The following is a 13629-nucleotide window of genomic DNA, read 5'->3' on the forward strand; positions in this document are numbered from 1 at the left end:
GACTTCCGAAGTAAATTTAGTGTTGGCGCTATTATATTTCGGAAGTACGGACTTCCGACAAGGGAAAATGAAGTACTAGATGTACTAGTATACTTCATGAAGTCCACTGAACAAGCTTCGTTGGCGGCTAAAGGATCTCAGATCGGTAGCGATTGTTCCATCGGACCGATTACTGTCAAAAATACAGATTGTCATTACGATTCTGTTCGGGTTTAATTTGAAATCGGTCAATCATTTTGACAGGGCTTGCGTCGTCCGAAAAAGTGTTCAATTTTCGCGCGATTTCGGACCAAAACAGTATCCGATTTCGTCTATAATGTCTAGTTTGTGAGTCGGACGTAGCGCGTAGGCATTCTATAAGACATCTGAGGTTAAATACTCGATGCGTAGATCATATGAGGTAAATTGGTGTATTTTGAAAAAAAAAAAAAGAAAACAGTAATTCGTATGGATTTTTTTCCTTTATTATTTCCAATCAGCATCTGATTAAGCTTTCATTTTTTCTAAATATCTAATATATCTGTGATATAACGGGACTTTGATTGTGCATTAATAAACTTTGAATAAATACGATATGCACTGGCCTCGAAAACTGCGTTTCACGCGACGGGTTCTTAAGAATCTTATTGATCAGAAAAGCTCGTGTATGTTTATGGTACTAAATGCATCCATATGTAGAAGGTAACAGGGAAAAAAAGGAATCGAAAAAAGGTCGAAAAATATCTGCACTGGTGTGTTGTCGAAAAATGCACTTTGTAGGTATGTATGCAATTTGTAGAACTAGTATGTTTACTTTGTGACCGCGTGAATTGCCTCGGCTAGATATTCTACGTTCTTAGACGTAACGCCGGCCATCGAAATGCGGCCGTCTTTGGTCAAATACACACTGAAATCCTTGGACAGTCGCTCACACTGTTGCTGGTTCATGCCAGTAAAACAGAACATACCAATCTGATCGGTAATGTGCTGCCAGCTACGGGAAGATCCCAGCTTCTTGAGATTGTTCTGCAAAGTCGAACGCACCGAGATAATGCGGTCGGCCATCAGTTTAACATCTCCCAACCATTCTTGGCGCAAAGCGGGATCACTCAAGATTTCCGTAACCAATCGGGCACCATGAATCGGAGGGTTTGAATACATTGGTCGGATCAGAATCTTGATCTGAGACATGGTACGGGCTGCTTCATCTTTGTCTGCGCAGACCAACGAAAATGCTCCAGCACGTTCACCGTACAGGCCCATATTTTTGGCGAAGCTCTGAGCCAGCGCAATGTGATGCCCATCCTTGAGGAACGAACGAACTGCGAAGGCATCCTTGCTCACGTCACCACTGGCAAATCCTTGGTAGGCCATATCGAAGAACGGAAACAGGTTGCGTTTCTTCACGATGGCCGAGATTTCCGCCCACTGCTCCGTGCGTGGATCGACGCCGGTTGGGTTGTGAGCGCAGGCATGGAGCAAAACGATCGAGCGTTCTGGGATTTTCTGAAAATAAATTGATTTTATCACTAATTGTATCGTTCTAGGATAGAAATAATATTTTAACATTAATGGTACCTATTTGGAAATATAAACATGTTTAGTGTTAACACTAAAATAAAATGTTGTGAATTGACACAAAATCTCAACGGCAATGTTGTTAATTTTTTCTAGAATGAGAACGTATTTGGAATGCATTTATTTTCATTTCACAGGGTAAAGTAATAATATAAAAATAGTGTTCCGGATGTTTGAAGAAAAAGTACGCTGATCTCGTTAGCAGTATAAACAGCTTCAAGCTGCAATTGCATTTGGGTTTTAATTGCATGTTTAGGTTTTTTAATTATAATTTTAACTTACATTTTCAGTGTACAGCTACCTTTTAACACCCGAACAAGGTCTTTTAATTTAGGTTAGGTTCAATGTGTGTGCTCTGTGATAATTCTTAGATTTGCATGCTAGGTTATCAAATTATAATGGAATTCCTCGACTAAACTTAAGCCCTTTGCTGAGTTGTACGGAATCGTGGTTGCTGGAACCGAAGTTTGAGGTTAGAAACGAATGTAATTTAAAGTGAACTGCATACCTTTTGTTAGCACTGATGCTTCGATTTCCAGCGCACAATTCTTAAGCAAAACCGTATAGAGAGAGAGCTACACTGAACTAACTAATAAGTTTTGAACTATAGTTAACACTATTTTTATAATTTGTTCCGGTAAAATTTTACCAAACTCGCGTGCCGCCAAAATAGAGAAGGAATGACGTATCCTCCAAACGATGATCAGCCACTGAACTGCAATTGTCAGCGGCTTGTCGGAAAGTGCTTAGGCAGGGGTGCCAGTTTCCAACATCCCCCCTCCCGTAACACTGGTATCTGAAGTGTTAGATCCAGGGTTTCCTCCTTGTGCGACCTCTAAGACCGCTAGCTTTGCCACAGGTTGACGAGTGATTCCCTTGTTTGTCTGCACGACTGCCCTTCTAATACGCCCATCTGACCCAGGAACCAGTTCCAACACCCGCCCTCGAGCCCAGCCATTTCTCCTTGCTTCCAACAACCAAGTCTCCCAAACGAACCGGTTTCGTCTCACCGAACCATTTAGACCGTTGCGTCATGGTCGGGAGGTATTCGCGCACCCAACGACTCCAAAAGCGATCAAGTTGTAGATTTATCTGGCTCCACGCGTTTCTCAACCCATTGGCTTCGCTGATCGGTCCCGACTCCGGTTGTTTGACACCATTGCTGCTTCCCAACAAGAAATGGTTGGGAGTTAGTGCTTCTGCTTCTTCTGACTCGATGGGTAAGTAGGTCAACGGTCGACTGTTGACGATTCCTTCAGCGTCTACCAGCAGTGTGTAGAAGGCCTCGTCGTCCAACTTTCTTCCCGGAATCATGCTCCCCTCTAGCGCTGTTTTCACAGAGCGTACCAGGCGCTCCCACGAACCGCCCATGTGAGGAGTGCCTGGTGGAATGAATACCCATTTTGTATCCACGTTGGTGAACGTTACTGCCATGTTCTCGTGGAACTGCCGGACTTGTTGTTGCAGGATATTATCAGCGCCACGGAAATTCGTCCCGTTGTCTGAATGGATCTCGATTGGAGCTCCTCGCCTTCCGATGAAACGACGTATGCTCATAATGCACGACTCGGTGCTCAAACTGTAAACGACCTCTACGTGCACAGCTCTGATGGTCAAGCACGTGAAGAGGGCGACCCATCTTTTCAGCGCTTGTCTCCCAGACTTCACTAGTATTGGTCCAAATAAGTCCAGCCCGGTGTAACTGAAGGGACGAGTATATGCGGCAAGTCTTGCTTCCGGTAAAGGTGCCATCCGAGGAACCTGGGGTTTGGATTTATAGATTTTGCACCACTGGCATTGTCGAAGGACACGCTTCACTGTTTGGCGAATACGGGGAATGTAGAATCGCTGGCGCAACTCATTGACGACGGTTTCGAAGTTGCAGTGGATGTATTTTCGATGGTAGAAATCTATGATCAGGTCGGTTAGTCGATGGTATTGAGGAAGAATCACTGGATACTTGGTGCACGTTGACACACGTTTTGCAGCACCGATACGGCTGTCGACGCGAAGAACGCCGTTTTCATCCAAGTACGGTGACATTTGACGAAGAATGCTTTGTTTCGGTAGATCATTTCGTTGTTCTGTCGATTTCCCTCGATTGTGAACCGCAACGCTCATTTCGGCAGGATATGAACACCATTGGGCATTCCCAAACAGTGAATTTTCGGCATCACGGAGTTCCTGTTGACCAAGATGTTCTGGAAAACTTTTCACTCGGTTTGTCTTGAGGGCAATGTACCGGTTCACATAGGCAGTGGTTCTTAAGACTCTTTCCCATTTAGAAAATCTGGTGAAATCGACAGTTGTTTGAGTTTCAAAAGGTTGATGGACGAGACAGGGTACCTTGAGTTCTTCAGTAGTAGTCGTAGACGATCTAGGTTGAGGCCAGTTTCCTTCGGACTCTTTCAGGAATTCGGGTCCGCTAAACCATGCCGAATCTTGTTCGATCTCAATCTCGTGGAACCACTTTGTAGCATGATCTGCAATGTTGAGTTTCGAAGGGACCCAACGCCATTCGGAGATTTCACTGTTCGAGAGTATTTCGCCTACACGACACGCAACAAATTGGGTGTAACGCCGGTGGTCCGAACGAATCCATGCGAGGACAGTGCTTGAGTCAGACCAGAAAACGGTGCGTCGAATGTTCAGTGAATGTCCGTCTACGATAAACTTCCGCAATCTAACTCCTATCACGGCTGCCTGTAGCTCCAGACGAGGTATGGACCAGTGTTTTAAAGGGGCTACCTTGGTTTTAGCGGATACTAGAGAGCAGATAAATCCTTCAGGAGTGGAGACGCGAAAATACGCTACAGCGGCGTAAGCTTCTTCGCTTGCGTCAACGAAAATATGGAGTTCAAGATCTTGATAAAGTTCCCGGGATGCTTCTTGGAAGTAACAGCGAGGAATGGAAATTTCGGCAATCTTCGGGAAACATTTCGTCCACCGTAACCATTTTTCGAAGGCATTGTTGTCTATTGGCTCATCCCATTGCGTTCCTGCTCTCCAGACATCTTGGAGGAGAATCTTCCCATGGAGAATGATAGCTGCGAGGAGCCCGAGAGGATCAAAGAAGCTCATAAGGCATCGTAGCAGTTGTCGTTTTGTCGGACGGTTACCGGTGGCTAGCAGTTCGTTGATATCTGGAGGTAGAATGGTCGAGAACCCCAGGCTATCTTCTTTCGACGTCCAGTGCATACCTAAGATGCGTTCATAACCCCTTGGGTTCTCCAAGTTTAGCGATTTCGGCTGTGAGGTTTCGGCTTCTCCGAGGCTTTCGAGGACCTTAGAACTGTTAGACATCCAGCCTCTTATGTTGAATCCACCCTTGGCATGAATCAATTTGACTTCACCCGCTATTCGTGACGCTTGTTCCTCATCCTCAAAACTATCTGCGTAATCATCAACGTAGGTTCTTTTAACTATTCCTTCTACTGCCCTGGGATATTGTTTTTCGTTTTGCTTGGCGTTCAGAGTCATAACGTAATGCGCAGATGCGGGAGAACAGGTGGAACCGAAGGTAGCTACGTTCATGGTATAAACTTCTGGTTGACCTTGTGGATCAGGGTTCCAGAGGAAGCGCTGAGCTTGCCTGTCTTTTTCGATGATTCTAATCTGGTGGAACATTTCCGCAATATCCGCTGAAATGGCCACGGGAAATTGCCGGAAACGAAACAGGACCCAAGGTAGAGGATTGAGTTCGTCAGGGCCTTTCAATAGCATTGTGTTCAGGGAAATTCCGTCTACGGTGGCGGAAGCGTCCCATATCATGCGCACCTTCTCTGGCTTTTTAGGATTGATGACCGCTCCAAGCGGAAGAAACCAAGTGCGTCTCGGGTCGGAATCAATTAGCTCCTCTTCAGTTGCACGGTGGGCATAGCCCTTTTCGATGTAGCTCTTTATTTGCAGTTCAAGATTGAGTCGCAACTGAGGCTGACGGTTCATTCTACGTTGCAAGCATTCCCAGCGTTTGTATGCCATCGGGCGACTGTCCGGAAGTTCAAATTCGTCGAATCGCCAGAGTAGACCCGTTTGAAATCGATCACCACATCGTGACGTAGTTGTCTGCAGAATACGCCGTGCTCTTGTGTCAGCATCTGACTCTATCTGTATCGCAGGTGATACACCTACGTCCTCTCTTCTGAAATAACTAGATCGTGCAAAGAATTGTCGGCCGTACATGAACAGGTGTGGTAGTTGACCATGGATAATGAGCTATTCTCCGCTACTCCGCCATACAAGCACCAACCAAGCCTTGTTTTTGCTGCTGTAGGCGCTCCTGGCTGGCCTTCTTTAATGCGCAATGGGACAGTTAAGTTGAGATTGTTCAAACCAATGAGCAAACGAGGAGTTATATTGGTATACGAAGCGACAGGAAGCCCTTTCAGGTGCGGAAATTGTTCGGAAAGATGCGAAAAATCGAGAGATTGCTTGCTCAGGGATAAGTTCTTGACAGTACGTGAATCTTTCAAACAAACTTTCATGTTGTTCTGGCCGGAGATAGTCAAGTCTAAAACTTCCGATTCTCTATCAGTTCGAGATATTTTGCCTGTCCATGTCAAACATAAAACTCGTGGAGTTCCCTTCGCACCTAATTCTTTAACAAGAGATTGCTCAACAAGTGTGAGAGAGGATCCTTCATCAACAAAGGCATGTGTATCAATTGACTTTCCTGCACCATGAACTGTTATCGGAAGTATACGGAAGAGGAACTTGTGTTCTGGGCTACGATGTGTTAGACATTCACCGGATACTGGTGCTTTCTGCACCGGAGCTGATGGAGTAGGATTTGATCGATTATTGGATGTTGATGCGGATGACTTGTTTTGGAAGGAGCGGTTTGAATGGAGCAGAGGATGATGACGAGTTGTGCAGCCTTCGATTCCACACCGACTGTTGCTGCGACACGACCTTCGACCATGGTAGTTTAAACAATTGCGACAAATACCTTCCCTTTGTACCGTATGCCAACGACCATCGACATCCAATGACTTAAATTTCGGACAATCTTTGAGAGGATGATTTTGAGTACAAAGCGAACACTTTTTCGGAACAGCGACCTCCTTCGATGTAGTTGGTGTTTCTGAATGTGTGTGTAGAGCGCCACGTTTGGCCCTAGGCTTGTCTTCCTTCACTAACGCCCCACGATACTTTGTCACCTTACCGACATGCTTGACCAAATCCGACATGAAATCACCAAATTCTCGTAGACTGACACTCGCCAAACCACTGCTGTAGACTGCCCACTGATATGCAGCAAACGCCGGTAATTTTTCAACAAGTTCCGATAAGAGAGAGGGATTGTTCATATGTGCTTGTTGATTCGCTGCTTCAATGTGGTCACAAAGATTCTGCACCTCCATTCCAAAGTCGGCCAGTGACCCCAGGTTCTCGGGCTTTGGAGGTGGTAAGACGCGGATCTTTTCCAAGAGGGAATTGATAAGCGATTCGGGACGGCCGTAGAAGGCGCGAAGAGTCTTCATGATGAGCGGAACAGCATCAGGGAGCATGAGCTTGCTGCGAACAGCTGCTAAGGCAGCACCTTTCAAAGAGCGCTGTAGGCGGTTTAAGTTTTCCACGGGAGAGTAACCGCAGGCGAGGGTGGTGTTGGTGAAAGTACTCACAAATATTGGCCAATCAGATGGATTGCCATCGAAGATGGGGAGATCGCGGGCCATTAATTGACGTGCCGCAAGTTGTGATTGAGATGGTTGGTAGGTATTTATAAATGGGGTATATTGTGGGCGTTCATTTGGCTCAAGGCCTAATTGGTTCATTAAAGGCTCGAGGGGGTCATATTCAGGGGCAGGCATTTCATTTTCATTTGGGGCATACATTGGAGCAGTCTTACCTTGTTCGTTGATGTGGTTCCTGAAGGGTGGAAGTGGTACCGTACTTGTTTCTGGCTGTTGTCTGTTGTTGATCGGCTGCCACGGTTGCTGGGCAAAACGTTGTTGATGGCTGGACTGATTTGGCACTCGATGCCCGAAGTCGGTTGGTGCCCCTGGATTCGTCGACGGATGCGACGGGTTTCTTCTCGGCGTTTCCGGCTCGAATTGATCCGAGGGATTAGTTGCTGGTGTGATCCGAGGGGCTGAATGACAACCGGATCTCGTAAAAGTTGGAATTTGTCCTGAGGTACCGGTGGTAATCCCCGCATCGACCTGGGAGGCAAGCTGAATTGGTGCGGCAAGAGGTGGGGCCAACGGAACTAGTGATGGGAAAGTAGGTCTGGATTTTGCTGCCCGGCTGACCGGATTTGGCTGGTTCGACGGCTGATATTCAAGACCAAGGTGCTCCTGACTCGACCTAGCACCTACGTTGGCACTTCCTGTTGAATGTTGTTGAATACCAAACGATTTGGTTTTGGGACCCTCCATTTGTAAACGGCCTTTTTGTAGCAGGACGGATTCCCACTGATGAACACCCATGACGGACCAGGAATTCCATTCCTGGTTATCTGGCCAAGGTTTGACATTTTGGTTGAGAAATGCGGATGGATTTCTTCCTGCGCTGTTTTTCGGATACGCGCCAGTGCTTCGACCTTGCTGCTGTATCCTCGTGAGGACTTCCCTCGGTTGTTGCTCGGTGATCGCGCTGCTCATCGGCGGCTGCGGCTGACCACTTGTCAGGCCCGGTTTTGCTGCACTGACATTTGGAACTTGTGTTTGGTTGAGCCAGTTTTCCACTCGTAGGCGGTTGCCTCTGTGACTGCCTTGGCTCCTAACACTTTCTTCTTCATCGTCGTCTTCGTTGTTTTCTCGCAGCAGATTGTACCGATCCTGTACATACTGCTGGTCTGCGGCAATATCGTCCAATTTCGCCTGGAGTTTTACTTTTCTGGCCTGGCTTTCCAAGGCACGCTGAACATCGAGCTGCTGCAACTTGAGGGAGGCCTGGCGCGCGCGTGATGATTTTATAGAAGGCGCGCTGCCAGCCGGAATGCAGTCCCGACAACTCCAGGGGACTTTCTCGATCGAATTCGTCACGCCGGCACAGAGCTGGTGCCACCACCGATCGCAGGTGTCGCACTGCACCATGTCACACATGGAGTCCGGTTTATCGCAGGCGACGCAGTTGAACTGCTCCGTTGTTGGCACTGGAGTGCTGGTCCGGATGGTTTCCGTGAATTCGGCCATTGAAAATCTTGAAGAAATTGTTCCGGATGTTTGAAGAAAAAGTACGCTGATCTCGTTAGCAGTATAAACAGCTTCAAGCTGCAATTGCATTTGGGTTTTAATTGCATGTTTAGGTTTTTTAATTATAATTTTAACTTACATTTTCAGTGTACAGCTACCTTTTAACACCCGAACAAGGTCTTTTAATTTAGGTTAGGTTCAATGTGTGTGCTCTGTGATAATTCTTAGATTTGCATGCTAGGTTATCAAATTATAATGGAATTCCTCGACTAAACTTAAGCCCTTTGCTGAGTTGTACGGAATCGTGGTTGCTGGAACCGAAGTTTGAGGTTAGAAACGAATGTAATTTAAAGTGAACTGCATACCTTTTGTTAGCACTGATGCTTCGATTTCCAGCGCACAATTCTTAAGCAAAACCGTATAGAGAGAGAGCTACACTGAACTAACTAATAAGTTTTGAACTATAGTTAACACTATTTTTATAATTTGTTCCGGTAAAATTTTACCAAACTCGCGTGCCGCCAAAATAGAGAAGGAATGACGTATCCTCCAAACGATGATCAGCCACTGAACTGCAATTGTCAGCGGCTTGTCGGAAAGTGCTTAGGCAGGGGTGCCAGTTTCCAACAAATAGATTGAGTGAAAGCGACACTCAACGCACTGATAGCGCAACATGTTTGTTGGCATTTGAAATAAACAACCTTGCATCTAATAACTCTCGCGACAATAGGTTGCAGCTGATAACAAGATAGCGCCAATCTCGACAGGCGTTGTTTTCTTGCTTCAAACAAACGTATATTAACGCGCCAGCACTAAATTTTATTTCGGAAGTCCGGACTTTCGACTTCCGACAAAAAAAAAGTGAAGTACTAGATTTTATTTAAATTTATTTCAATTCCCAATATTGTGCATCCAAATAAAATCCAAATCAGCAAAACACAGATTTCCGACAATCTAGTACTTCATTTTCCATTGTCGGAAGTCCGGACTGCCGACGTATTATTGTGAATTTAAATAAAAATTTTAGAAACGTCGCTGGTGAACTGGCCACAAAGCACAGACTTCCGACAATCTAGTACTTCACTTTTCTTTGTCGGAAGTCTTTCAGAAGTCGAAAGTCCGGACTTCCGAAGTAAAATTTAGTGCTGCGCTATTATATTAACGCGCCCGCACTACATTTTACTTCGCACTTTTTATGTGTTCTTCATCCAACGTTTCGAATTAATATTTATTCTTTTTCAAGGAACTAAAATAAAACATAAAGCATAAAACATATTTCTTGTGGAACCAAAAAATGTTCACTTACTCGAACATTCGTGCTATAGTCCGAAACAGATGCGCTCCTAAAGCGTTCATCAATCGTCGGTTTCTGGCTATAAAATTTAAATTTGAAAATGGTTCAGCTCAAAAGTGAAGAGGATAGCCTGTAACTTGGCTATGAAGAAGAAATCCAAACAACAATAACAAACTGTGAGTCGAGTGGATAAAGTGTTGCTTCGGACGTCATTCGGAATACGGATTAGGCGCCGCCGCCCAGGCCAAATTATAGTACCGGGCACGTAAGTTACACGCTATCCTCCTCACTTTTGAGATGAACCATTTTCAAATTTAAATTTTATAGCCAGAAACCGACGATTGATGAACGCTTTAGGAGCGCATCTGTTTCGGACTATAGCACGAATGTTCGAGTAAGTGAACATTTTTTGGTTCCACAAGAAATATGTTTTATACTTTATGTTTTATTTTAGTTCCTTGAAAAAGAATAAATATTAATTCGAAACGTTGGATGAAGAACACATAAAAAGTGTTGTAAATCTTGACCGAAAGACCGAAAGCCGAACATAACCTATAAATTTTATTAAAATTCACAATACTGTGTCTTTGAATAAAACTAATAAAAACGACACTGGTGAACTGAAAGCTGAACACAGCCAGCACTTAATTTTACTTCGGAAGTCCGGACTTCCGACTTTTTTCCGACAAAGGAAAAATATGTACCAGATTGTCGGAAGTCTATGTTCTGCTGTCAGTTCACCAGCGACGTCTCTAAAATTTGATTTTCAATGCACAATAAAAATAAAACACTCACCGACAAATCTTCCAAAGCACCCTTGAAGTCGAATCCACAAGTGCTTGGATCGTAGTACCGGTATGCTTTCACGTTTAGTCCCGAGTGGCGGAAAATTGGACCGTGATTGCCCCACGAGGGAGTTGGCAAATAGATGTCCTTGGAGCCGGGGAAAAAGGAAGCCAAAAATGCTCCACCCACGCGTAGTGCACCTGTTCCACTAATGGCCTGGACGGTGGCGTTCAGCCCATTGGCCACATGCTGGCTGTCATCTCCCAGAGCTAACTGGATACTGCTCTTGCAGAACTCCGCCGTACCTCCGATGGGCGAGTATTCATGGTCCAGCTTCTTTTCGGCCATACGCTTCTCGGCCTTGATAACACTTGGTAGCACGAATGGTTTGCCGTTATCATCTCGGTAAGCACCGACTCCCAGGTTGATCTTCTTCGGGTTGGTGTCTCGTTTGAATGCTTCGGTAACGCCCAGGATCGCATCCGGGGGTCCCATCTGGACTGCGCCCCACCATGAGCTGAAATATTAAAGGGGTATTTTAATATACTTGTGTATGGTTGAAAAGACTCCCCCCATCTTCTGATGGTCCCATATTATTACTGCCTTGTGGAACTTCGAAAAAGACTTTTTTCTATTTTTTGTTGCTTTACTGTAATCGTCTGTGAGCGTGATTTACGTGAATAAAGTGAGAAATTTACATTTTTGAAATTTTAAAAATATTTGAGCTTGTAACATCTACCGTGAAACCTTCCGCTTGAAAATCTGAGGCTGTCGTTTTTGGTTGATTACTTTTATAATATTGCTGTTTGCTAATGCTATCGAATGTTGAACACCAATCAGCTGACGGGCAAGAAAAAATTGCGTAAGCTGAATTGAGTCGTGTCTAAATTCTGAACTCAAGAGACCGACACAAATGCGAACTTTTGCTTTGATACCCCAAAAATTCTCCGAATCGTAAACAAAAAAGCAATCTTATCGTGCAATGGAGCATCACAATTGCATGGGATGATATGATAATAAAAAATAAATTAAATAGACATCATGCATGGAAACAGAGATTGCTCTGCGGTTTGCTGGTTCATCTCAAATTTCAAACTTATTCGAATTTAATAAATTATACCTTCGCTTCACTAGTTCCACGAACAGCTGATGTTGTTCCCCTTTACGTTAATTTATTTTTAGATACCTTTCCCCGAGAGCTTATAATCAAAAGTGAAAAATCATCAAATGCGTTTGTACATAAATGATACGCACATTCGGCAATCTCGAAAGCGCTATAAAACAGAGAATGATCAAATTTTCAGCCACTTTTCCTTGTCACGTTTTCAATTGGGTAGATATTGAGTACCAATAAATGTGATTGGTTTAATGATCGCAGTTGGTCTTTTTAAGGGAGTCTAACAAGCAGGGCATTCTTGACTGAATCGCTGTTGATCATTTAAACAAATTGATCAAATCATCCTCTTCAAGACTTTTCCTACACACACGACCTTGAAATCCAGTGGAAGGTCGCATTTAACGTCAGCCAAAATTTTCCCTACACGTATTCTGTAGCCTTGTACAGATAAATAAGCATCGATAGATGTTGACCAGCTTACCTTGCTCGCGTTCCGACATAACCCTGGAAAGCGGTGGTATTTCGCAGCAGGACACTGGCCGAGCGCTGGACACTTTTCGAGCAAGCCATGATGTTTCCTGTCGGAGAAGTAAAACACAAATAGCGCTTCGTGACGAGTCGACTATATTAAATCAATAAAATCGAATCATTCTCTGCCAGTCTCTAGATTTATGTAGGTACTTACTTTTACAAGTGATGAGAGAAAACCGATGGCACCGCAAAGGAGATAACTGCACTTTACCGCACTAGAAGCCGGATGGGCGATGGGCGCGCTCGCAATCCCGGTATACGATTTCTCATGTGTTAAACAGAGAAAGCAATAGCCTTCACTCCAATTTCACTCCGATTAGCTGTCATTCTAATGGAAATGCATGTAAGAGTAAAGAGCAAGCTTTATTCTTTTTAGCAGGCCCAAGCCCAATAATGATAGTATGATAATTATGGCTAGAGATGGCAGCGGCTGGAACAAGAACGTCACACTCGGGAAATATTGTAATCTCCCAATCTCTGTCATAAACTGTAGAACGAATTATTCACAGCGTAACAACTGTCAAATTTGAGTGAAATGGGATTACTGTGTAAAATGAATTGGCACCAAATCAGCGCGTCCCACATACTAGCATAAATTTCGATAGTTCATGACTGTATTACACAAAACAAGATGAACCCCCTATGTAGAACACTGATGTTCATCTTGTTGACTGCGAAAACATTATGGCTGCCTTCAGCCATAATGCCGGGTTCTGAAAAAAGCATGGCTGCTTGACGCAGGGATTCCAGTAACATTGTTTCGACGGGTTTATACAAATTAGAAACTTGAATAAAATTTTATATTACCTCGTAAAAACCTTATTTATTCTCAACTATTAGATTTATTTATTAGAAGTGAGTTCAGTGAATATTATAATAACCATTAAAATAAACTTTTATTGAAGATAGATTTATAAAATATTATTTTTCTAAAATTTTGCACATGAAGAAACGTTACAATTTAACTAAGAAGAAAAAATCATAATCGAACATATTAAGCAAAGTGTACTAATTTTGAATATGCACTAATTTAATAATCAATCTTTTTTCCTATTTTGATTTACAATCAAAATTGATTTATTTTTTTAATATTGGAACATTCAGTCTCGTTTGAACTACGGTACGTTGCACATCGTGTGTGTGAGCTGAATTGAAATCTAATTTATTTTTCTTCTCTCCTTCCACACTCTATTGTCGAGCGGTGC

The 13629-nt window shown here is 44.0% G+C and overlaps 1 protein-coding gene across 3 annotated transcripts; it reads right to left on the reverse strand.

The window, feature by feature from the left end:
• Window positions 1-458: 458 nt before the first annotated feature.
• Window positions 459-12650, reverse strand: LOC129746834 (aspartate aminotransferase, mitochondrial). 3 transcript variants are annotated; one of them, XM_055740723.1, is made up of 4 exons: window positions 12579-12650; window positions 12375-12471; window positions 10786-11293; window positions 459-1485 (listed from the first exon to the last, which is right to left on the reverse strand). In XM_055740723.1, exons 2-4 carry the CDS (start codon window positions 12461-12463, stop codon window positions 790-792), a joined length of 1293 nt encoding a protein of 430 aa, XP_055596698.1. In that variant the 5' UTR covers window positions 12464-12471; window positions 12579-12650; the 3' UTR covers window positions 459-789. The 3 variants fall into 3 exon arrangements, with proteins under 3 accessions (XP_055596698.1, XP_055596696.1, XP_055596697.1); XM_055740721.1 differs by having other exon boundaries at window positions 12375-12515; XM_055740722.1 differs by having other exon boundaries at window positions 12375-12499; window positions 12579-12648.
• Between the last annotated feature and the right edge of the window lie 979 nt (window positions 12651-13629).

Source organism: Uranotaenia lowii, chromosome 2, assembly GCF_029784155.1.
Source record: "Uranotaenia lowii strain MFRU-FL chromosome 2, ASM2978415v1, whole genome shotgun sequence".
Lineage (NCBI taxonomy): Eukaryota > Metazoa > Arthropoda > Insecta > Diptera > Culicidae > Uranotaenia > Uranotaenia lowii.

Excerpts from the sequence above, each read along its gene's own strand:
- LOC129746834 (XM_055740723.1), bottom strand. The coding sequence starts at position 12,463 with ATGGCTTGCTCGAAAAGTGTCCAGCGCTCGGCCAGTGTCCTGCTGCGA. Across the intron at positions 11,294-12,374 it reads TATGTCGGAACGCGAGCAAG|CTCATGGTGGGGCGCAGTCC; the intron begins GTAAGCTGGTCA and ends TTAATATTTCAG. Across the intron at positions 1,486-10,785 it reads GTGCTTTGGAAGATTTGTCG|AAAATCCCAGAACGCTCGAT; the intron begins GTGAGTGTTTTA and ends ATTTATTTTCAG.